We start from the raw sequence: 26,748 nt of genomic DNA on the forward strand, positions 1-26,748 counted from the left end.
GATCCGATTGGGAAAAATCCAGAGGGTTGCATTTTCTTGTCATTTACATTCTGTTACAACCAGCAGTTCTTTTCAGGGTTCCAAATGGTACAGCTGGAAAAGATAAATATGCTTTAGAGACTATGAAACAAGATGGAAACTTTCCTATGAATGATGTATTAGGCAAATTATATTCAAATCAGAGGCTTTTTTTTTTCCCTTTGCTGAAAAAGGCTTCAGGAGATTGGCATGGATACCCAGTTCAGGTGAATTCAGGAGAAGTAAAAAATCACATCCCTGGTCCTGCTGCCAGCTGGCTTTAGTGTGGCTTCAGCTAAGTCACTGGCCTGACCAGGTCTTGATCCCTATAGTTCAGCAAGAGCTGATTCTGGACCAAATTGCTGGGCTGTTTCCCCTTACACTCAATCTAAACAGCTGGTTCCAAACAGTATTTTAGTCTCACACTTTGAGAAAGATGGCAGAGCACAGGCCAAGGGATAGATAACTTCTGCACACTTTGTGACAGGTCCCTTATCTGTGCAAGGAAATTGGGGGGAGTTGATTCTCTCCCCTCCCAGCAGGACGAAAACAAACAGGATGATGGCCATGCATGTGCTTTTAAAGGTGGAAAGTCATGGCCAATGGTCAGGGGTTTGTTCACAGCCTCTCTTCTGCTTTTGCCTGGGTAAATGTCTTAATTTTATTTAAAGACATATTTTAAAATTGTTATTATTATTATTGTGTGTGTATGTGTGTGTGTGATGTGTATGTGAGAAGGCATCCATGCCGTGACACATGTGGAAATCAGAAGACAACATGGAATTGGTTCTTTCTTCTCACCTTTATTGGGTTCTGGGGATTGAATTCAGGTGACCAGGAGTTTGAAGCAAGCATTTTGCCCTCAGAGCTGTCTTGCTGACTCCCTCTCTTTAAGGATCTTTCTGTAAAGCCTTCCCATCATTATTCATCAGAGAATATGTGTGTAGTTATGTATGCTTTATGTATGTATCTCACACCAGGTACTGATACACTTACACACACATATTTCACATCAGATGATCTAAGTTGATATAATTGGGCTCAAAACAAGGAAACCGCCTACACTATTCTGTTAATTAGTGTATACATGTTCCTTTAATAAAGGTAGAATTTATTCTGAGGTTTTTCCAATATTTAAAGTAAAAATATTGAGGATTCATTTTGGCACATTCTACTAACTTCTTAGAACCTTTCAGTGACCAGCATCAGATGTGATGAAAGGAGAAATTGTACATCTACTACTATTAATATACTCCCAGAACTATATATTCTATTTTAGAGTGTCTTATTAGTGTGGCTTGGAGCCAGCAACAATGATACCACTGGGGACCATATCAGAAATGCAGAATCTTGAACCCCACACTAGTCCTCTGGTTCTGTGTATTTGGCTTAATTAGAGCATAAAAAGTGATGACTCAGAAAACTTGGACAGACTTTAACAACATGATACTGGAACCCACCTACAGAAATTCTGCCTTATTTTGTCAGAAGTCAGCCAGTATCATAGCCTTCAAATGATTCATATTCACTATCATAGCCTTTATATGATTCCAATGTATAGCAAAATTTGTGAGCCCCTGAATTAGGCAATCTACTAGAGAAATTCACTGAGCTAAAATGTTATCCACAACACATTTACTGCTTCCACTGGTTTTGATAGCCATTTTTCATTTCTATGCTGTGACTTTCTTTTCTTCTTTCTCCCATAATCATGTCTGATCCTAAGCAACCTAATGCCTTCTTCCTTCTGACCACGATGCCCCTTCCCAGGGCGTGTGGTCCTTTAATGTGTATGGCTGGATTTGTGTTGTCTTCAGGATTCTTTTCAGCCTTGCACTGGTATATTTGAAGTCATTGACATTGAGTGGTGGTGGGTGGGCTCTGTGCTGGACACAGCTCCTTTTGAATGGCTACTACTATGCTAGACAGGGAATGTAAGAAGCATAAAATCAGGATGCCTTGTCAGGTTCTGCCTGTATGTAGTTCATTTTTTAAACCAGATTTCTTTTCTCTTCTACATTCAATGTTGCAATTATGCCCATTCCATATTCATGTTAGGGTTTATATCATATTTCTTCCAAGAACCTGAAGGCACTTCACATAAGGGAGTCTTGATCTCCAACAGGCAACTGTGTCATTTTCTGGAGCAGCAGGAACTAGCATAAAAATGCAAGGATGAGCGAAGCTTCCAGAGGATGCTGGGGTGGAAGCAGAGACAAGAAGAAAATGGATTCGTCTTTCTTCCAGTGGTCTCAAGGTCACAGACTGGGATCCCATCCAGGATTAAATAACAATGTATTTTATCACAGCTTGCTATCTGCAGTATTTTCCCCTCTTGAAAAATCATGGTGGGTAGTGGTAGGTTCACAGGAAGCCAAATACAGAACTGGCTAGAAGAAAACCATGGAAGGCACAGGACTCTACAACCACAGTCCATGCCCAGAGGGAACATCTTCTGGACCACATCTGAACCTGAAATAGGATAAGATGGTCTCCACCAGAAACAAAAGACTAGTGATGGACTTTAAAACTTGGGAAACTAAGGCACAGCTATGTTAAATTGCCTTCTTAATACTAAATAGTAAAAACAATAGAAATGTTTTAAAATTTCATTTATATTAATTATTGGTTTTACCTGTTTATAAAATGAGAATCATGGTGGCTGTCCAACCCCTCTCTCTCTCTCTCTCTCTCTCTCTCTCTCTCTCTCTCTCTCTCTCACACACACACACACACACACACACACACACACACACACACACACACACACACACACACACACACACACACATATTTCAGTAAAATTACATCATGTAGTATGATAATACTCCCACCAAGAGCCATAGAATGTCTAACAAAACCCCCAGTAGCAGGCATGAGAAACCCCCTGTGAATTGCTGTCTAGAGGAGTTCAAGAGACTCCCAAAACTCCCAATATAATATAGGGCATTGCTGCTGCCCTTGGTTGCCTTGTAGAAATTGAAGGTAAGTCCCTATTGCTGAAGACATCACACACTTCAGACACTGGGCTCTGATAATGTGTGCTGGAGCTGACTAGAAAGAAAGCCTCCTTCCAGAAGGCTAGTTTTCAGTGTAACACAAGATGATGTGCTAAGGAAGGAATGCTATCAATGGTGTACACGTATGAGCCACAACTATGACCAGCATGGCAAGAGGTCCCCAATGGTGCAATAAGTGGCACTTATATTTTGGCAGTAACCAACAGAAATCTAATTGAACTTAATAAGGCCTGCTTAACAGGAGAAAAATCATATCTGGAACTGGAAACCTAGCCAACTGCATATGGCTAGTGAGGTCATGGATCTTAGAAGAGAATCTACACTTACCACTTCCTTAAACCAGCATTGTTCCTAACTGTATTCAAAACACTTATAGTGTAGGTCAGTGTAAATCTCACACCTTATCGAAGAGCCTTTTGGCTGCAACAGGAGACCATTGCAGAAAACCACAAATAGTAAAAATGCTTAGTAACACTTTATGGATGCTCACCTCCAACTAATACATCTACAAAAATGTTACTACACCCGAGACTTAGGGAACATTTCTGGAAGTGGTTGGGGGTGGAAAGATGGTAAGATCTAGAGGACCAAGGGATCTAATATGAGATTGTACCTTCTATGACAGGGGAGCTACACTCATCAATCTCCAACAACATGGCTGGCTACACAAGACCTGAACAATTCCAACACCAGTTGACAACATTATGTTGATGAGGGGGAAATCCCACACATCCTTACCTTTAGATGAAGAGTTACAAGTAGTTAATTGCTGAGAGAGGGAGAATTAGTCTGTCCTAGGAATGAGCCTCCTGATTGGTTATCCAATACCAAAATGGCTAGCTTTAAAAGCATAAACATTCAGGCAATACTAAATGGATCCAGAAGGCTATATTTATATGCTTGTTCATTTACATGTATCTGTAACAATTGTTAAAGAGAGGCCATGAGCTGGGAGGTAGGGGGTAAGGAGGGGTAGCAGTAGGAGTGAAGATATGATGTAATTATATTTTAATTAAAGAAATAATAAAAAGAATTTGTAAATGGAACTCAACACAGGACAGGCCTATCTCATGTCCCAGTAGTAAGTAGCAAATGATGATGGCTCTAAGATTACCAAAGGTTGGGTTTTCCTTGTTTATCCATGAGGTTGTTTTTTTTGTTTGTTTTCCTATGTCAAGAAACTGCCTTGAATGAAACAGGATTTACAGTTCAGAAAAGCAATCAGAAGTTGGGAAGCCCACATAGCGTTGGAGCTCTATGAACAGGATCATTATCTGGATGCATCATTCAGGTTCCACAGATGTGTCAGCTGACTCTCAAAACCTGCCCAGAGCCCTCAAAGTCCCCAAAGCCAAACATTTCTGTTAACTGGACCTCTCACAGACACAACACTTTCCTTTATAAATTCTCCTGATTCAGGTGACTTCTCCCTTCCTAAGGGTAGAAATCATGTATTGGAATAGTTTTGTATTTTTCACAGGATTCAGCAGAGACTTTTATGAAAGTAAATGCTTACTAAGGCCATGGAATATGAGAAACAGTAACAAGAGGGGAGGAGGAGATTATGAATTTGATAACCACAAGAGCCACAGACACTCAAAATATAATCCTGCCATCCAGATTTCCCTTTGCCATTTTAAGCTCCTAATCATAATGAAGTAAAATTGTGTTTTCAAACTCTTCTTTTTGAGACCCATTAAGACATAAGCAGCTTCCTAACATCTCACTGATCTGAAATTGATTCAAGTCCCCCCCCCCCCCCCCCCCATCCCACCCCCCATCCCACCCATCTCACCCCCCCCCCCCCATCCCTCAATCTCTGTCTGGAGAAAGACTTGAGTTCCCTCTAGTCAGATGCCTAAGAGCTGCTTGTCTCAATTTCTTCTTTTTCCAGATTCTCTTCTGCTCATTATGATCTCACTTTACACTCTAATGGCCCTAAATTAATTGGTCCTCTTGACACTGCCCAACTTCTCTGACCTTATTAGAACATCTCCTCCTTTTGATGCCTGTGGCACTCACATCTCTGGAGACAGATTCCTGGCCTCTCTGTTTTCTTCATCGTCCTTTAACTTTCTTGAAGTGACAGTGTCCCCAGGCCTCAGCAATGGACCTTCTTCTACTGCATGTTCTTTCTAGACTTTTATCTATATCCAAGACTAGACTAATGCACCTCAAGTATCCATCCTCAGGTCTGATTTCTAAGCAACCCCCCTACTGATCTATTTCAGACACCCAACTGTAGTTGGAGTTTTCTTGCCTGGCCCACAATCAGGACAAATCTTTCTCACCCGCCAGGCCCATAGATGCTCAGAACCAACCAAGTAAGCACACAGAAACTTATATTATTTATAAACTGTATGGCCACGGAAGGCTTCTTGTTATCTACTTCTTGTATCTTAAATTAACCCATTTCTATTAATCTATACTTTTCCATGTGGCTTGTGGCTTACTGGTGTCTTTACATGTTGCTTGTCATGGCGGCGGCTGGCAGTGTCTCTCTACCCAGCCTTCCACTTCCCAAAATTCTCCTCCTCCTTGTCCCGCCTACCCTATCCTTCCTGCCTGGCTACTGGCCAATCCGCACTTTATTTATTTTAACCAATCAGAGCAACACATTTGACATACAGAACATCCCACAGCACTTCCCCTTTTCTTTTTTCAAAAAGCAAGGTTTAAACTTTTATATAATAAAATTTAAGATAAAAAACAATTATCAAGCAAGAATTACATTTACAACATTAAAGAAGATATCCTATCTATCTTATATTTGTGAGTCTAAGGTTTTATATCTAACTTATCTTTTATCATAACTGAGAAAATTATAACTATCTAGTCTTCAACCACATCGAAGACCTCAAAAGGATATACTATTACCTGAGAACCAGGAGAAGGATGCAAGCAACTTTCTGGAGTCTTGTAGGGTAGACAGTGACAGCTGGCAGCCTGGACAGTCACCTAACGTTCCTTTGTAAAGTTGGGGCATTTGTCTTCAGCCCACAGGGCTAGAGTCTCTTGGTCACTTTTCTCAGTGACCTGTAGAACGTCTGGTAATTTCCTCTGTGAAGCAGAAACCTGAAGGACCATTTTGTCAAGCAAAGTTCAGTAGTCACCTTTCTATGGGTCCTACATGTCCAGTTGATCAAGCAGTCCAGGCAAGAACAGTTTCTTGCCCAAATGGCTATTTTTGCCAAGGTGAAAATAAACTCCATATGAAGTATCTTCAATGCCCACCCTCCTCTCTGAAATAAATCGGAGCTGCCAGGAGCAGATATGTTTCACTGTCCAGAAAGTCTAAATTTTAAAAATATTTTAAATGCCACATTCTGTAGACCTTTGAAGTGTTTGAAGATTACCTGTCTATCTGAAATATATCTATGTATATCTAGAAAACTTAACATGACTATAAGTTTGACTATCATAGAAGACTAATTGATCTGTATTTCTTAATTATCCATTACAATCTAAATGAGTTGCATAAACATAATATCTCAAACAAGAGTAGAAATATATATACAGTATAACAAAATTAACTTTAAGTTTGTATCAATAGACTAAAATCTATACCAATGTAAAACATTTTAAACAAGTTGTTGCTCTTTAAAAGTAAGTTCATTAATCTACCCTTTTATCCTCTTATATCTATATCATATTCCCTTTTCTTCTTTAGAAAGAGATCGCATTTATAATCAACCTGATTTAAATAAAAATATTGTTTTTTCTCTGTCCCACATCAGAGGGCTCTTCTGATTTGGGACACAAGAATCTCTTAACTTTTTTTTTGTTTTTAGAAATATGTCTGGGTTTAGAGAAGGAGTGAACCAATTCCATCTCTAAAGCCAGCTTGATAATTTTGGGAAATTGGGCATAGTTTTTCTTACTACTTCCTGCTGGTGGGGGGTGCTGTATCTTATGGGGACACAAAGAAAATTTTAGGATTATGGAGTAGTCCATGAGGGTAAACCTCTCAGCCAGTTGCCTTGAAACCATTCTGGATGTTGGATCATCTGAGCCATGGTGTCATCAGAGACCTTTCATGTGGTCTTGGCTGATCAAACCTGATGTGTCTTAATCTGGAACAAATCCACAGCCTCTGGATTTCTGTGGAAACAAAAGCAGAGACTCTTTTCCAAAGCAACATATCCTTATATCCAGATTTTGAAGTCAAGGTACCTTTAAAATTTATATATTTGTTTAACTCAATGGCTTTTATGATCAAATCTTTTTCTGCAGTTAAAAATCCCAAAGACAACACAAACCAGATTCTCTGTGTAATATCCATTTTTTTAATACTGAAATGCTGCTGTGGCTGCTGGCTCTGCACACCTCAGCTTCCCAATACAGAGGTGGTACAGTTTACAGTCATCTCTGGGTCTGCAGCTATGTGTACCATCAACTATCAGAAGCAGTTCTATCAAAGCAGTGCATAGCCCAGAAACCCCTTTCTTTTCTTTTTTTCTTTTTTTTTTTTAACTAGCAAAGACTAAGTCTACCACCCAGCAGACTAAAGTGCTGCTTGTAGACTCCTCATTCCCGCCACACTGCAGGTCTGATGCACACACCAGGAACCCGCCATAGTAGCTCAAACCGGCAGGCTGCTGCTAACTTGAGAGAGACAACTAGGAAGCTGTTTTTAGCTCCATTTTAGAATCTTATTTGTCAAGTTTTAGGTGGAAACTCTCACCCGCCAGGCCCATAGACACTCAGAACAAACCAAGTAAGCACACAAGGACTTATATTGCTTATAAGCTGTATGGCCATGGCAGGCTTCTTGTTATCTACTTCTTGTATCTTAAATTAACCCATTTCTAGTAATCTATACTTTGCCACGTGGCTTGTGGCTTACATGTTGCTTGTCATGGCTGTGGCTGGCAGTGTCTCTCTACCCAGTCTTCCACTTCCCACGATTCTCCTCCTCCTTGTCCCGCCTTCCCTATCCTTCCTGCCTGGCTGCTGACCAATTAGCACTTTATTTATTTTAACCAATCAGAGCAACACATTTGACATACAGAACATCCCACAACACCCAACAGCCTGTCACTTTTGTTGAATGAAGAAATTTAGTGTTCAGATTAATGAATTCCTGATTGACAAAATGAATGAAATTGGCTAAAAGACCCAATCCCATGCAACATGGCACTAAGGACTTGTGTTTTTTCCAGTGGGGCATTACTATTGAATGTATACCCCAGTAAAAACAAAGTTGTGATACTGAAACCATCTATAGCACATAAACAAATAAATAGGAAGAATTCAAATTCAAAGGGAAACATTAGGAGTTAAGAAATCCATGGGCTGAAGAGACAGCCTAAGTCTTTGGAGTGGGCACTGTTTTTTCCAGACAACCTGAGTTTGGTTCCCAGGCCCCATATTGAGTGACTCCCAACTGCCTGTAACTCTAGATACATGGGGCTCAACATTTTCTTCTGGACTCAACATGTCCCTGCACTCATGTGTACATACTCACACAGAAACATGTTGTAGGATATTATTTTAACTATGTAAAGATGTGTTACATTAGTTTATGCTGCAGAATATTATCTGTGTAAATGTGTGTGGCATTTGTTTAATGATGTAAGGGTGTGTTTAATTATGTAAACATGTGTTGCATTTGTTTCACCTTGCCTGCCTAAGGCACCTGATTGGTTGAATAAAAAACTGAACAGCCATTAGCTAGGCAGAGGAGGGATAGCTGGGACTGGTGGGTAAAGAGAATAAAGAGGAGAGAAGAATGAGAGAAGAGAAGAAGAAGGAGAGAAGAAGGGAGAAAGAGAGGGAAACATCTGGGGCCAGCCAGGCAGCCACCATCCAGCAGACACAGAGTAGGACATATAGAAAGAAATGTAAAAAGCCCCAAGGCAAAAGGTAGATATAGAGGAACAGGTTCATTTAAGAGCTAGCCAGAAATAAGACTAAGCTAGGCTGATCATTCAAAACTAATAATAAATCTCCATGTCATGATTTGGGAACTGGTTGAGGCCTCCAAAAAAGAAAACCTGGTACATATACACATAATTATAAATAAATCTTTAAAATTTATCAGAAAGTTGGGTGCATATTGATACTGGGACCTGTGGGTCCCAGATTGCCTCACTAGTGAGTGAATTTTATATAGTTGTCTGTTTCTTGTGCTCAGGCAGATGTGTGATCATTCAGGGTGTTAATGGAAATAACCCATGCTCCCCTCGCTCAGCCATTAAGAGTTCAATGCAAAAATCATCCTTTCTTGGTGATACAGAAATAGCTTAGTGATGGTTATTCTTTTGAAAAGAAAAGGAGGAAAGAGAAAAAATTTTTAAAACACAGAGATTAAAATGACATATTTTGAAATTACCCAAGCAGCTGGATGCTCTGGAACTTTTTGTTTTGAAACATTTTCTCAGCATGCCTTTAGGTGTGTAGTTTAGAGAGTGTGAGACAAGATGAAGAAATTTAAAATTAGCACACGCATCATGAACACTCAGTAAAGTATGTTGGGCATACTTTTCCCCAAAATTCTCTTGCCCAGTGCCCTCCAGTAGAGCAAGTGACATACTGCCATCTTGTTACTCTGGTGACTTTTGCAGATTCCCAACCCTGTGGTCTCCATTGCAGCTGTGCTCCACTCTCCAAAGACTAGCACAAAATGGACAGCATGTTTCTGTGAAAGCCCAAGTTAAAATCCGTGTTATCCACAGCTGTGCTTTTGATGCAGCAGCCCCTGCCATTGTCCACCCCTCACTCGGGAGGCATCTGACGTCAGTAAGCCCTGGTGACCTCTGTCTCTGGTTTGCCATTCCGAGACACCTAGATGGGTTTCTATGAAGTGCTGATGGAAACAACACTCTGTGAAAATAGATGGCTGCTAATGACTTCATTTTTTAGCCTCCCAGTTAATATAACCACACCTAATTGTCATATTAATAACAATGTAGCAATGACAACAGTGTGCCAATATATGGAGAGCAGAATAAGAATAACTTGTTACAGTTAGCAGTGATAGTGATATTGTTAGAACAGTTTGAGGGAAAATGACCGAAATAAGCTCATACTGTGCTGGGTTCAGTTTTTTGGAGATTTCCTTTTTGCACTGCTTTACTTATTTGTTTATCACTTTATTTATTTATTATGTTAATTCAAGGAAGTAACTATGATTATAATTACTCTTGTCTAGTGGTTCATCTGGAGTTGATTATTAATTTATATTTTTAAAGCAAATGTATGTGGATCCCCACCCACACACTGATCTCACAAGTATTCCAAAGCAATGCAAAGCTATGCTCTGCGCTAAGCTTCTGTGTCTGTCCACCCAGATTCAACTCAACGGAAGCTCACTGTGTGACTACTTAACCTCTGTGACTCTTGATTGTCTCATTTGTGAAGGGGATAATTACAACGCCTTCCTCAGAGGACTGTGAGGATTAAATAGCACAATGACTATCTATTGTCTGTAATAGAGCTCACTAATGTGCATTATTGTTTGTTTCTACCATGGCTATTATTTTAAAAGAATTAGAAAAATGCAATAAAGCAGAAGAAAAGTTCACATTTAATTCCTTTTACGTAACTGCTATTAACAGTAATAATGGATCCTATGCTGTTCTAGTTAGCTTTCTGTTGCTGTGTTAAAGACCATGACCAAAAGCAACTTTGGGAGATGTAGGAGTGAGATGTAGGGGGATTTGGGTATGGGATGTGGTGACTTAGGTCTTACTGGGGCAAGGAGGGAGTAAAGAAAAGACAAGCAGATGGACACAGGAACAGAAAGCTGGGATCAGGTGGTCTGGGCACCCAGAAGCATAGCATGGAGCAGCTTCAGGCTGCAAATACCCTGGGTGAAAAAACTGTGGTGGACATTTTCTGCACACGCTATCAATACCCACACTCAGAACCCCAAGGAAGGCTTTGCCAGTTCTCTCTGGGTCTTGTCTGGGGAAGGCATTGTCATTCACATGGGGTTGAGGTCCTTGATATGGCTGTGCCTGTGTTAACAACATACGTCCATGCAGGACCTCATACACTCAGGGCGTCCTTGGTGCCTCACCAATAACAATAGCCAGATCACACCTGAGATTATGAGAACTTGGTGCTCTGTGCGGAGGATAGTCACCTCCACATCCAAAGTAGTCCCAGAATAGCTCTCACTGGAGAGATGACCAGCAGTTACTCAGTCCTCAAGGCTGGGGCCCTAGTAGTGCCATTACAGTGCTAGAGGCCTGGAAAATACATGGACAGCCACTGGTCCCTAAACCAAAATGAAAGCTTGGAAACTCAGGTTTTAGCAGTGGTAGCAGTAGTGGGACAAATCAACTCACTGGTGTGATGGAAGGCTGTGCCAGCGAAAGATGACCTTCCTTTTAGCTACCCAGATAAGGAGTTAAAGGTGCTGCCCACAGTCAGGGCGGGCCGTTGCACATCAGTCAAGGCAATTCCTCAGGAGAGGATCCCTACTCAGGGGATTTTAATTTGTGACAAGTTGACATAAGAACCAACCATGATAGAAAAAAAGGGTTTATCTGGCTTCTACTTCCATGTCATAGCCCGTTGTTGAGGGAAGTCAGAGCAGGGACCTGGAGACAGGAACTGAAGCAGAGACCATGGAGGAATGCGGTTTACTGACTTATCCCCATGCCTTGCTCAGTTTGCTTCCTTATACTAGCAGGGACTGTCTGACCAGGGGTGGCACCACTAATAGTAGTAGTTGGGATCCCTACACCAATTACTAATCAAGAAAATTCCCCCATAGACTTGCTTACAAGCCCATCTGATGCAAACATGTATCCTCTTCTCAGATGACCCTGGCCTGTGTGAAGTCAACAAAGCCTAGCCAGGATGTGTGCTTATAGTTTTTTTTTTTTTTTTCTGCTTGAACTTATGTCTACATTTACTCAACTTCAAAAATTTTAAATTTATTATTTATTAAATTTTGATAATAAATTTTCTGTATCCAACATATTCTTGTATATAATTTTAATGGTTGAATACTGGCCAGTCTTATATGCTGTATAACTGTTCTTTGAACTGCTGCTCTAATAAATACTTGTGATCTGAAAAAAAACTAAATATATATGTTTCAGAACAGATTTGATTAATTTATTGGTATTAATCCATAGAAAAAATGGATGAACTACAGACTACCCTGACAGTACTGTTACGGTGAATTGCCATATTGACTTATATAAGGACATCAGTTTTGTCTATGGCAAGTGTACAAACATGGCTTCTAGCTTCCTCTTAGCTTCACTCAGCATAGGCAGCAGGTATGTGTGTTGTTTTCTCTTTTCCAAATTAATGGCTTCTGAACAATATACCATAAGTATATTTCAACTCAGAGTTTCTTCTTCCATAATATTAACTAGTAGATCCAGAACTTATGGATATGATCATTGTTCATAATGTTTACTGTGATTCTGTAACCTGGTGGTGCTCGGTGTCTGAAGTACAGTTCAAGAGGGAAAGGACCTTCATGAAACTGGGGTGTGAAAAGGAAATATAATGAAGATCATTCCTCTATCCAGGTTGTAATTGTCCAAAACGTCACAGGGCTATCCATACTTGCAGATTCCCAGCAAGGGAATGATGTTGGTAACAGATACTATTTACATTTGCGTTTACTTTCATTTTTATCTGTCCTACTAAACCATATGGTCAATAAAGGCACATTCATTCTTAGTAGAGGACCTGATATAGTAGGTGTGAAATAAAAATATATATTGAACAACAAGAAAATGAGCTCGATGAAGCTTCCTGGGATCTGGTGGGAGATTTTGTATTTGGTGGCCAGTTTGTGGGCCCTGGGGAAGTTACACAGACTGAGATCCTTGGACTAGCCTCTTTGCAGCCCCTATGGTCATACCTTAATAGAACAGTATCTGCTAATATTGAGTACATTCAGTCTGGTTAAGATTCAGTTGCTCTCCTAGAATCCATGCTCTGCAGAGCCATGTTGGGTATCTCATCTCCAGTTTACTGTGGATCCACTCAGTAAGTTCAATGCAAAGGATGGTGTCAGCCTCAAGTTTTTAAGGATATTTCAATACTGCCCCTTGGACTGTCTAGAGTGATTACTTCATGGCATAGCTAAGAGTCCATTGCATGATACTGCTTATTAGTATAGTGGAAAATAAAAAGCCATTCTTCAGGTAACACATTATGGTGGCTAAAATCTCCAGCACTGGAACCAGGCTGTCTCAATTCAAGCCCTAGCATCCTGCTTAATTTGCCATGTTAAATAGGTTACTGCATCACACTGTGTAAATACTGTTGACCTTATAGGATCGACTGCAGATTAAGTTAATTAAAGCACGTGAAGAGACAGAAAGTGTAAACACATATTTCCCATGTCCAGCTTCTCAGAGCAGTAGGAAGCAGCTCCCTTAGAGGGATAAGGGCACTGGACACCAGGTGTTGCTTGTTTGATTCACCCTCTATTATTGTTACCCTATCTGATGAATCAAGGTACCGAAGGTTAGACAGTTTTAATAATACATATCCTGAATCATATAGCATAACAGAATCGAAAGTGTTTGTATCACTGTGGAAATCATTAAGTTCTAATAATTGATATTTAGCCATTTATTAACCATGCTCAAAACCTTAGCACATTTAAAAAAAAAAAAAACTAAACCGCAGGTATATATAAGTATTTCAACATCTGCCTAGAGAATGGATGGGCTGCAGTTTCTAAGGACTATTACTGATTTTAGATTATATTGGTACTGAGGGTCAATTCACCAATCTCTGTATTTTCTCTCTTAGGGGTTAAGCAAAAAAATCAATCCTTTAAATAAATAAATAAAAACCATGAAGTTTTCATTAGCATATGTTAATTAAATATAATAGTGGTCGTAATGATATTTCATAGGCGTGTGTGATGTATTTTGGTCGTATCACACCCCCCCCCCCCATGCCCTCTCTGGCTCTCCTCCTTCTCCAGCAGAGCTCCCCCCTTCTCAGCTAGTACCTTTGTGCTTGCATTTCTTCATTTTATTTTAGATTTTTTTGTTTGGGTAAATAGCTTAATTAAGGTTACTTATAGAAGGATCATGAGTGATGTGATATTTACAGGATCTTGGGCAACTTAGCCCATGTCTTTTCTGGTTTTACCTAGAGAATCGCTTTGGGTTTTCCACGATAGTAATGCTATCTCGTGCAGCGTACTCTCAGCTGCGCCATGACTCAGTACAGGCTTTTGACCAGGTTTAGAGTACCAGATGTGAATTCCCTCCAGTGAAGTAGGCCCCAAATTCAACCAGAAAATAATGGGTTACCCCCTCAGGAGTCACACAACTCTCTCACCGGTGGGCACGTCTGTAGTTAGAGTTTTCCTGCCTGGCCCAGTCAGGACAAATCTCTCTCACCCGCCAGGCCCATAGACGCTCAGAACCAACCAAGTAAACACACAGAAACTTACATTGTTTACAAACTGTTTGGCTGTGGCAGGCTTCTTGTCATCTACTTCTTCTATCTTAAATTAACCCATTTCTGTTAGTCTATACTTTGCCACATGGCTTGTGGCTTACCAGTGTCTTTACATGTTGCTTCTCATGGCGGCGGCTGACAGTGTCTCCCTCCAACCTTCTACTTCCCAGAATTCTCTTCTCTCTTGTCCCGTCTATACTTCCTGCCTGGCCACTGGCCAGTCAGAACTTTATTTATACAGTGTGATATCCACAGTACACGTCTTGCTTGGGAGGTCACTACTGTAGCCTGCGGGGTGCATGGCTAAGAATGTTGATGACAGCAGTAGATAGGCCGTCCCAGCACTGTGAGAACTAGCTGGGAGACAGCAAGCTTCCCTCTCAGTTCCAGCTTGACTTCTCTGTGTTCTGCAACCAAAGGATGTGGCATCTAGTTCGGGTGGGCAACCGGCAACAGTGGTAGGAGCCTGTATTGCTATTCCCTTTGTGGGGCTCTAGGGAGGTAGTCTACCCCTGGTACTGGGATTTTCATTTCCTAACCTCACAGCTTCTGGGACTGGCTTTCTTTTAAAACCACAGGATGGCAAATTATTACCCAGAGATATTGAATTCCGTGTTGTAGAGATATTAACTTATCCTTTAAATCTTCATTAAAGAGCGTCCTTCCTTGCAAGACCAAATATGTAGTCATTTCAGGGTTGTCTTCAATGCTGTTGAAGCTGGTGTGCTCTTACCTGACAGGTGCTTCTCCACCCAAAGTGGGACTGTCCTGACACCAGGAGCAAGTGAGGCACATCTGGGAAAGGGGCTGCTTGGCTGTGGTGTGGCTGCAAGCCGCAGCTGACTTCTCACCACAGCAGACACCCCTAGCAGATAAAACAAGAAAAACTGGAAAGAAATCCCCTTTCAGACATCAACACAGCTCTTATAGCTGTAGGCATGATTTGCTGGACCATGTTTGACAATTTTTTACATCTTTGAAGTTTACCTTATTTTCCATGGTATATGCTATCAAATGCTCCATTGTCATTTGCTAATTGAATGGATTGTGATATTTAGTGAACATACTGTTCAGAGCTGAGAGATCACAGTGGCCATGAGTTGGTAGGATTGGTGCTTTCTGCATAGTACATATGAAGAAAGCTCATTAGAATGTTCTCTGAGGTAGCATGGATTTACCCAGGATCCAGTTTGATGTTTAAAGGTCTTCTGTTTCTCTTCTACAGGTTAATTATGTATGGCTTTGTGAAGGCCATGGTGCATGCTGGCCAGCTGAAGAGTGGAGACTTCCATTTCACTGACTGTTTATTTTTTGGCTCACTGATGTCTGCTACAGATCCAGGTAACTGTTCAAATAATGCATTTCTTTCTTTGTAGAATCAAACATTTAAATTGGTGGTTTCTCCACAGGCAGTCATCTAGTCTCCCTGGTAATAATTCTTCATTCCTCATCACAGGCTGTTGACACATCTGCAAGTGAATTAAATAAAAAAGTCAAGAAAGAAAGGGAAAAAGAAATAGGTGAGATCAGACAGCTCCCAAGAAATTGGTCAGCAAGCAATCTCCATAGCGGAAGGGACACTGCAAAGCCAATGTTGCTTTCTCTCAAACTTAGAGCCTTTCTAAGCTGCTGTCCTTGAGTTTATCTCTATTCAACGCATCTTCTTTCAAAACTTATCTGTTAAATTAAATAGTTTAAAGATTCTTTTAAAATTATTTGTTGTGGAACTTTTTAAACACGTCAAGGATAGGGAGCAGATTAAAGATAATTGGCACCTACCCTTTATTAGCCAAATATGAGCACATGTTTTCCATCCACTCTTGTTTATTATGATGGTATCACATTAAAGTGGATTTCAAGTATCATATTTTGGTATGCAAATACCATGAAAGTGACCGTTGTTGCCATTATAAAGCCTACAACTATTCGTGACCATGATTTAATAACATGAAACCTCTAGTCACTGTTTAAATATTCTCAGTTCACTTGTTATTGTTATTATTGGTTTGTTAGTGGTTTTTACAAAACATATCCAAAGATGACACATAATTAGTTGCAATGTCCCCATGCCCCCAATGTTTCTTAAATGGTTAAAGCTAGAGGCTTAATCAGAATCAGGTTCAACCCTTTTCTATCAGGATTACCTTAAAAATGATGCTGGGGACATCACATCAGAAGGAAAATGGTGACTGGTGATTCAGCTGTTAGTGTAATCTATCACATTTGTGAATCGCCACTCTAGCAAAGACTTCCAGAATGTACTAGAGGAAGGAAATGGGTTCCTTATAGGATATAATGAAAGAGAATGCTCACTGTGGGTGTCAACCCAACACAAGCTGGAGTCATCAGAGAGGAGGCAGTCTCAATTGAAAAAAAAATTGCTTCCATAAGATTGGGCTATAGGCAGGCAAGCCTATAGGACATTTTCTTAATTAGTGTTTGATGGGGAAGGGCTCAGCCCATTGTTGGTGGAGCTGCCCCTTGGCTGGTGGTCCTAGGTTCTAGAACAAAACAGACTGAGTAAGCCATGAGGAGCAAGCCAATAAGCAGCACTCCTTCATGCTCCCTGCATCAGCTCCTGCCTCCAGGTTCCTGCCCTATTTGAGTTCCTGTCTTGACTCCCTTCAATGATGAACAGTGATGTGGAAGTGTAAGCCAAATAAACTCTTTCCTCCCCAAGTTGTTTTGGTCATGGTGTTTCACCACAGCAATAATACCCCTGACTAAGACAATAGAAACCATATGATATCTCAGAGGGTGTAAGAAGAAAAGGACTTGTCATGAGGCTTGGGTTCCCACTTGTGATATTTAGGGAGTCAGGCTTTTGCTCTGGATGTGTCGAGAAGTAAGAGTAATTCCATGCTTATCCATTTAGTTAAGTCTTCTTTTAAAAGAGTTGAGACCAGACTAAGCCTACATCTATAAATGGTAAAGAAGCCATTTTCCTCTTCATGGTTAGAATAGGCAGTGTTCTGTCAGTGTCGATTTGGATAATGCTCATTATTTATGGTTAGAGATGATTATGTAGTTCTTGTTTTCGTCCTGCTCCATCCTGCTCAGAGTGACCTTGCCTGGGGTTGTTCTGTGGAACTGTTTATGTCCAACAAGGGGACCACTAGACCCAGTAGATGGTAGCAGCCAACACCCCCTGACCAAGAGTGCTGGCATCAGATGAGGTATATTGCACACTCTCAGGCTCAACCTCAGACCTCAGAATTTAACAGTGAACCCAGCTACTTCCTAGGCACAGACATCTGACAAGCTGTACAGATTGCAGTTCCCTGTCTACCCGTTGGCTGCCCCAGTTCCCACTGATGGTCACTACTTAATCCTGTATAATCTCCTCAAAAGAGTTTTGCTGTTCAGCTATTGGAGCACTTGATGTAATATAAACAAACAACAAGAACCAAGCAAGACAAATGATTCTTCCCTCTAACTTACTAATCTCCAAAATAATGTGTCATTTCCATGGCATCCTCCATATGTTACCAGCAAGACAGGTCTTTAAAACACATCTTTCTGAACATATGGATTTTAACACAGCTGTTACATTTTAGTCTATGCTGGCTACTCTTTTTTATGGTTAAAATACTCCATTTTCACAAGGCGTGGGCCTTCAGGTTTCTACTGTATCTTTTTAACATGACTTTCCTGGTCTTTGATAAACTTCTTGCATTTGGGTAGGTCTAGTGTTCCAGCCTTATCATCTATGACTTCTGTCCCTCAATTTAAAAATCACTCATCTCTCCAAGGAGCCTTGGATCTTTTAAAAAGAAAATTTATTTAAGGACCACTTTTCATTACTATTGGACACATAATTCTTTTCAGACCTCTGTGTTTTGGCAAAGTTCTACCAGAAATTCCTTTTAATATTTTCAGCTCAGTTTTAGGATTATAGGAATTTTATTATGATGCCATGAATTTTAATTTACATTTGCATGTTTCTTCTGCTTCTTTTTCTTCCTCCTACTACATTAATATAATTTTTACTTGCTTAAAATATATACTCTTAAAATGATCTCACATACATTATTGCTAAAAATATAGCAACTGAAAATGGCTTAAGATTTCATGTGGTTATTTTTAGCCTTTGAGTATACCCCACTTGGGATGCAGTTAAAAGTTATTCCCTTTTAAAATCACTTGAAATTATTCCGATGTGTGGCTAGGCCCCAAGTCAATCATAATAATGCTCTTCTGTTTCACTGTGTCTTTTTGTTTTGTTTTGTTTAAAAATTAGATTAAATATCCCAAGGATTCAGAAATGAAAAGCCATGGTGGAGGTGGGGAGCCTAGCTGCTAGTCCCGTCCCCTCTGCCCTGACTTTTGAGACATTTTGGTGGTTTAGATTACATTTCCACTTTCAGGCATACATGCAAACATGAAAACCCTCTAATCTACACTGTGCTATACAAGCTATTTTTCTTAGCTGTGCTTAATTAGCAGCATTTTGGACATTGGCAGCATCTAAAGATCTTTCTCGCTCTCTTTTACAGCTACAGAATAGGCCACTATTTAGCCAATCTCCTATCAATGGGCATTCAAGGGTGTTTTCTTGTGCTTTTAAATTAGCAATTGTGCTGCAATTAACAGCTCTTAAACTAACAGCTTTTCATGTGTTTCCAGTGTGTCTTTGGGAATGATTTCTAGGAATAGATATGCCTAGATACTGAAATTCTCCCCTAAACGGTGTACCAGTTTGCATTCATGCTAGTGATCTATGGAGGTTCATTTTCCTCACAGACATGCTGAGGTAAATTTAGGATCCCCCATAGGTTAGGGGATTTATATCTTGCTGTGGTCTGCCCAAGCATTTCTCTTATTATGAGTAAGACTAAACATTTATTTACATGTCGAGGGTACATAAGGATATTTTTTTCAAACTCTGGTTTGGAGCCCACTGTGTAGATGAGGGATTCGGAGATCCATGTGGTATAAAGAGATAGACTGCTCCACTCCCAGGGTGAGCTACAACTTGGGTACCCCATCACTACTGAGAGATTTACATTGTGTTCTCCAGAATAATTTCATACTACATCATGTGCTCCAGGGACACGCGGAGGGGACTTGGCAATAGTTAAAAGCATAAGCACATACAAAGGATTTCATCCCTGGTGATTTTCTAGCTAGTCAGGGCTCTGCTCTTCAGCTAAATGTGAACATTCTGCCTTTCAGTGTTGGGTCAAATCTCAGGTCACCTTTACCCAAACATGTGTGTTGCAAAGCACTGCATCCTTTGTTTCCTGGTCTCAACAGTGAGTTTATTGCTACAGCCTGATTTTGTTGAATTCTGACTAAGCTGTCTCCAAGCACATCTGAATTGTGTTCAAGCTTTGGTCCTTCTGTTCCTAGTTATATTCCCAAGGTTCTGTTTGAACAATACAGAAAATGGACTGAAATGGTAGTAGGGGAAGATCCAGCCTAGTCAGCTGTTATTTACCTCCCTTGTATCAAATAACTAAATGGACAGATGAGTCCTTTAAAATCTCACATCGGCTTGCACTCAGGAGGAGAATGCAGGGAACGGAGTCCACCATCTGTGTCTGCACCTTTGGGCAGCTGCCTCACTTTCTTAGGTTTCACAGATTCTCTCAGGTGGAAGATATGCAGTCTCCTGACTTCTCACCCCCTGACCTTTCAGATGAAGACACTGCCTCTTCATCCATAAACTGGAAAGGACCACCCACAGCCCTTACACCCTTCCAGCTCTAGCAGCCCGTTATTCTTATTTCTGTGAGATCTCTTTGAAAATGAACTTTAGTTTAAAAGAGAATGTGAAATTCCAAACCCAATCAGCTGGTTCGTTTGGAATTCTAAGCCCACCCAGGAATGTGGTCATGATTTCACACTGCAGAAGCCTGTGGTACATAGGCAGGAGCCCTTGCTTCCACTCCTTTATTGAGAGCTAATTGTTATATTAAACACATTGAACCCACTCTCTACTAAACTGGTGTAATTTAAGATCTTCAATAACCTTAAAACACTTAGTTAATCTTACCCCACAATTATTCATTTATTGCCTAAATTCTCATGACTCATTAATTTATGAAAGAGAACCTGTGCTCTCCAGGCCTGACGTTTCTTGGCCTTCTTTAAATGAATCCTTTCCCAGTTAGCTGCATCTGAGGCAGGGTTATTACCTACTCATATGTATCTGTTAGAGAATCGTGTTTAGACTCGATTCTTCCTGCTGGTTTCTCTCCAGCTAGGTTTGGTTTACTTCACTTAGTAAATCTCCTAGTTTAGCTAGGATGAGTTGACTATAATTTGATTATTTTTCTCTCACTGATGAGGCCCTTGCTTCTGCAATGGTCAATGGCTGGGACAGTGAGTAGATACCTAAGGACAGACCCTGACAGAGATAGTGCAGGCTGGACAGCAGGGTACAGGAGCATCCACTCAATCTGTGAGGCAGCTTTTCTTCAGATAAATTCAGAATAAGGAGGTCAAAAAGATGGGGCAAAGACAAAGACATTTAAACACAATAGCAAAAGGCTCCAATGTGGGGAATGAAGGTCTGACTTGATAACCCCACTGTCAGATGGTCAAGCCCATGAAGGAGCTGCTGCTCTCTCTCCTCCTGGCTTTTTCTTCACGGACTTGGTGCCATTAGGTAGATTGAGACTACCCAAGATAATGATTATAGTGGGTAGCCATCCCAGCCTTGGCCTGGAAGTTCCAACCCCCACTGAGGCTTCAGTAAAGGTCACGCCCACTAGGCAGGGCTGAGGGAGGAAGCTGAAGACCCAGGATCGAGAGGAGAGGTCGCTCTTGGTTCTGGGACCCTGGACGCTGGAGGTAGACCGAGCAGAGTTCTCCAGAGAACACCGCCGGACTGCGCCATACCTTTGCCAGACCCTGCAACCTACCCCTTCATTTGTAAGTTACCCCACAAAATAAACCTCCCTTTTAACTACGTGGAGTGGCCTTAATAATTTCACCAATAAATGATTTTGACTGAGATCTCAGTGCCTGTTCAAGTGTGGTGGGTAAGGGAAGAGAGGGGTCTCTAAGGACCATGAAGACACAGAGCCACCCCACAGGGCCACACGTCTTGAACGTGGCTGGTCGGGTGTCTCGCTTGAGCCGTCACTCTTTAACCCCGCCTTCTTCAAGACCCCTGCTCAAGTGTCACCCTTGAAGTAACGTTAGCTTTGTCTAGCCTATTAAAACCACACCTGCCCCTCACCCCTGCCACTCAACATCCTCACTCCATTCATCTCAACAGTACTTACCAGCACCGATGAGTTATTTTCATTGAGCTATCTAATTATTGATGGTCTGTTCCCCAGGTGGGAAGGCTTTTCGCCTATCTTTTAAAGCTAGTACATCTACTGTCTGGAACAGTGTGTTTTCAATAAATTAATTAATGAGTATGTTTGTGGAAGGAACTGTTAGAGCAAAGTCTGGAGCATTGAAAAGAATCTCCTCTGAATTTGAAATGTGAAGCAGTCGAACATGCAGGTAGGTCACTGTCAGTAATCAGATGTTTCATGGTCCTGGAAAGGATGGAGACATGAGGTACAGGTCAAACTGGTATATAGAAATATTGAAATATTTGTTTTTGTCCTCTAAAATGATACAGTCAAATAAAATTAAAATGTGTGCATTATTTTCTAACCAAGTAGATAGAATTCCCTTCTCCCTGCCAGGTAGTCAGGTTGGCACTTTCCTGAGAAGAGCAAGCCATGGTTCATGGACATGTGGAAATGTAATAATTATGTAGGCATTTTAGATAGGAAGTTACTCAAAGTAATAGTGTCTTTTAGAAAAAAGGAAGGACCCCATACATTCTCCTATGTATTAAGTAATCAACCAGAGAAGTCTAAAACTCATCCTGGCATTTGACAAGAGGGATACTTTCCAGAGAAAGCTGCCCATTTGAGCACATGTGATCTGTGCATCTTTGCACTCCATCTGTTTCTCCATTTCTTTTTTGAATAAAAATGTCTTCACTTACTGTACTGCAGCTGCACTGAGACTCACATGCAGCTGCAGCACTTTGAGCTCCAGAAGTATTATTTCAGAACTCAAAACTGGAGGATAACTCTGACTTCATAGACATGGCTATTTCTCCCAGGAAAATCACTCCAGGCTGGCTTAGATTTGGGTCAGATTAGCTAAGGTGGGGGGTCTACAGCCCTGTCTGGTAGCTTACAAGATATACATGGCTACTAAATACTTAGAATGTGACAGGCTCAGTCAATATGTACTATAAGCATAAATATACCCTCTGTTCCAAAGACAATATTAAAAGGTATCTCATTAATAAATTTGTTGTTTCTGCCGTGCTGGAGATCGAACCCAGGGCTTTAAGATCCTAGGCAGGTGCTGTGCCCCTGAAACATGGAATTAATTTCACCTGTTTATCTTTACTGTTTTTAATATGACCACTAAAATTTTTAAATTATGTGTGTGGCTTGCATTACATTATTGATAGTGCTTCAATAGAGCAATGTCAAAGGGGAGGGCTGCAAGCCAAATACATGATCCTTAATAAAAACACCACAATAATTTAAAGTTAAATAAAAGAATCAGGCATGCTTACAAGGTGTGTTGGTTTGAATAAGAATGGCCCCATAGCCTATAGATTTGAAGCTTGGTCATAAGGGAGTGGTACTACTTAACAAGGATTAGGAGGTGTGGCCTTTTTGGAGGAAGTGTGTCACTGGGGGTGGGCTTTGGGGTTTCAAATGCTCAAACCAGGACCAGTGTCTCTCTCTGCCTGCTACCTGTGGATCTGAACATGTAGCTCTCAAGCTTCTTCTCCAGCCCCATGTCTGCCTGTGTGGCACCATGCTTCCCACCATGACAATAATGGACTAAACCTCTGAATGTAAATACGTCTCAGTTAAATGCTTCCTTTTATCACAGTTTCTGTGATCATGGCATCTCTTCACAGCAATTGAACAGTGACTAAGACACAGGGCACCAGGTGGATTATGGCCTTTGTTGAAATACAGATAATTTATATTTTATGAAATTGAACTAAGATGTCTGAACTTTTCTTTCTAAAAATCTCTTTTCCAGTCTCTTTTTTCCATTGTAATGCATAATGACCCATAAACTAATTTACACCCATGCTTCAGAAGCAAAGCAAGAAGGAAATATATGTTTGGATGATTTAAATACCATAGATGTGCCATCTAACACATAAATAATGAGGCCTCTGACTTGGTGAAAGGCAGCTTCAATGATCTCCAGACGAAGAGTCAGTCTGAACTGTTCCTCTCCTTATCAGAACATAAATAAATAAAGGCCCAACAGCTCCAGACACAGCCTCCTGAATACCCCCCCCCCCTGTGTGTGTGTGTGTGTGTGTGTGTGTGTGTGTGTGTGTTAAATAACTATTACTGTTTTTTTATACAGCTTGTCACAACCCCAGCAAATATGACAATCTACATTATCTTAGTCTCATTTTGAAGTGTATTGAGATATTTGATGTTCCTAAATTAGATAACTACTCAATATCAGAAATAAATGCTCTATGGGATATCTTTTTGTATGCTGTGAATATGTGTGGTTCCCATTGGATAATAAATAAAGATGTTTTGGCCTATGGCAAGAAAGCTTACAGCCAGGTGGGAAATCCAAGCAAAGATACAAAGAGAAAAAGGGAGAAGCAGGGAGAGATGCCAGCCCGTTGCTCAAGGAGCAACAAGATACCCACAGACCAGTAATGCCACAGCCACCTAGCAACATATAGATTAATAGGAATGGGTTGAATTAAGTTGTAAGAGCTAGCTAGCAATAAGTCTGACCCATAGACCATACAGTTTATAAGTAATATAAGCCTCTGTGTGCTTACTTGGAACCAAGCAGCTGTAGACGTAGGTGGGAGAGATTCATCCCAACTGTGGGGTGGGCAGGACAGGAGAAACTGCTGGCTACATAAATGTTTACATAAAAGAAGTCAATAGAGACTACCCATGTAGTTGGTTGGAAAAAATATAGCTCATAACTCTTTTCATGAAGTTTAGATTTAAAACTTTAGCTGCTGTAGATTATTGGTTCAGCTCTCCAATTAAGCAAGGCAAACCACAGTATTCAGTATGATTCATTTATTTGTCATTGACATCACTAAATGTCACTTAGTGACTAGATGTAAGAAAGCACCTACAGGTGCCACAGAATACAGAGGGCTTGCTGCTACGGAGTCCATAGTAGACATGTGATGAATAAATAGAAGAGATGATGATTACTGTTTCAGAACAGCCTGCAGGGTGTGAGATGCTAATGTCTAAATCTGCATTCTGTCTGAGCTGCGTGAGCCTTCGTTTCTCCATCTGTAAAATGGGGATGAGATTTATGTAGAGGTTTGCCTTTGAGAGGGAATGAGCTGACACATGTTTTAGTTGTTGGCATCATTTCACAATGACACCAAGATGGAGATGGCACGTTGCCGTGAGTGGGATGCAGCAAGGTGTGCACACTCATGCTTGCTTTTCTGGCAACAGTACTAAACTCTTCATCCTTAGTGGAATCTCCTTCATGGGCTGCTCTCTGTGGAGGGCTGCTTGGTCAAAGTTGGAAGTGTTATGTGTAAAACAAGGTGATTTTACTTTTAGAAACAAGTAACACTTTCACTTCTGTTTCCACTGGAAGGAGGTAAGGATTCTTAAAAGTACTGCCATTAAATGTAGGTATTGTCATAAATTTAGATAGTGCCATTTGATCCCTGAGTACCTAAAATCAGGTACAAGCATGAACAAGAGCCTTTCTCTTGCAAAAACTCTCAAAACCTTATAAACCTTGCCAAGAGTTTTAGAACCAACCACTGTTACCAACCAAACTATTCACTTTCGGATTCCCAGATCATTCATTCTGTCTGAAATCAGAACCCAAGCAGGATCCACAGGTGACATGTAGGTGCCATACCTCTGCCTTCTCTCTTAGTCCAGAGCCGCATGCCCTGAGGCCGTGTCTTTTATGCTGCTGCTGAGGAAATGAGATCTTCCATAGGAGGAACCACATTCTGACTAGACATGTGCTTCCTGCTGCACTATTTCTCTCCTCTATTTCTCGAAGTGGCAGGTAGCTTCCCCATCAGGCTTGCCGGCCACAGTTCCTTGTGGCCTATTAGTTCCACGAGGAATAGCAAAATGGCATATTTATTTCTTCTAATTTGTCCCTTTCTTCCAAATCTTTATCTCTAATGATTTCTGCAACAAAACTATTGTATGTACTTATTCTAAGTTATTCCTTATATAATCAAAAAGGATTATACATTCTCTGTACTGTTGTTCAAATGAACAATCCATAAACAAAATTCCATTGTAGACATGTATTAAATTTAACTGCAATGCCACCATTGCGCCTAAAATACTAGCAGCAACTTTTGTGGTAGGTGAAGTAATGGCCCTGCAAAGCCCGAATCCCCAGAGCCTGTGAGTATGATTACATGAACTTTCTTGGCAAAAGAGACTTTGCATATGTGATTAAGAACCCTGAGTTGAGGAAATTACCCTATCTAATCACGTGGAACCCTACAGATTGAAGACTTCTCCCTGGCTTTGATTGGAGGAAGATGTGACTAAGAAAAGAAGGCATAGAGAGACACGATGTTGGTGCTGATGGTGGAGGAAGGGAAATGTTATCCAAACTAGAGGTGGATACTGCCAGCTGGGATGCTCAAGGAAACTGGTTGTCCCTCGAAGCCTTACATTAGCTTCTTTCCTATGATTCTGAGAAAACATCTACCAAAAACAACTGAAGAAAGATAGACTTATTTTGTCTTATAATCTTGTGGTGGTAGGAAAGTCATGGCAGTAGGAGTGTGAGGCAGATGGTACACACACACACACACACACACACACACACACACACACACATTATCATCAGTTCTAATATCATCACTTTGGGACTGGAAGTGGGGCTTCACTATCCCTGAAGGTCTGCTTAGGTATTTCACTTCCACTGGAGAAGTTCCATCTACCACAGCTTCTATAGCCTTCCACACAGCACCATCAGAGACCAAGGGTTCAAACACTGGTATTGTGATGGATGTTTCACATTCAAACCTCTAACAAGGATTGTAGCCTTGCTATAGTTTTATCCTACTATGATTCATGTTGAGATCTACCCATAGAACTCTAAGATGCCAGATTTGTGTTGTTTCGGGATACTAAAGTTTCAGTTTGCTATTGTAGTAATTTAATACTAATAACAATTCTTCAATATTATCAACATGTAATTAGAGTAAAATTTCCCAAACTGCCTCATAAAACTTAGTATAGCTGCTTTCTTTGATCAAAAATCCAGACAATATGTGTCCATTGCTTTTAGAAATAATTTAAAATAACAAAGTTTT

General features: G+C 40.7%; 1 protein-coding gene across 1 annotated transcript in view; it reads left to right on the top strand.

The window, feature by feature from the left end:
• The window catches only part of Slc9a9 (solute carrier family 9 member A9), a 549,909-nt gene that overhangs the window by 126,213 nt on the left and 396,948 nt on the right, over positions 1–26,748 (top strand). The window contains exon 6 of the mRNA XM_036193912.1: positions 15,664–15,779. Coding sequence (XP_036049805.1) covers positions 15,664–15,779 — 116 coding nt within the window. The remainder of the gene's footprint in view (positions 1–15,663; positions 15,780–26,748) is intronic.

Source organism: Onychomys torridus, chromosome 7 (assembly GCF_903995425.1).
Source record: "Onychomys torridus chromosome 7, mOncTor1.1, whole genome shotgun sequence".
NCBI classification, from domain to species: domain Eukaryota; kingdom Metazoa; phylum Chordata; class Mammalia; order Rodentia; family Cricetidae; genus Onychomys; species Onychomys torridus.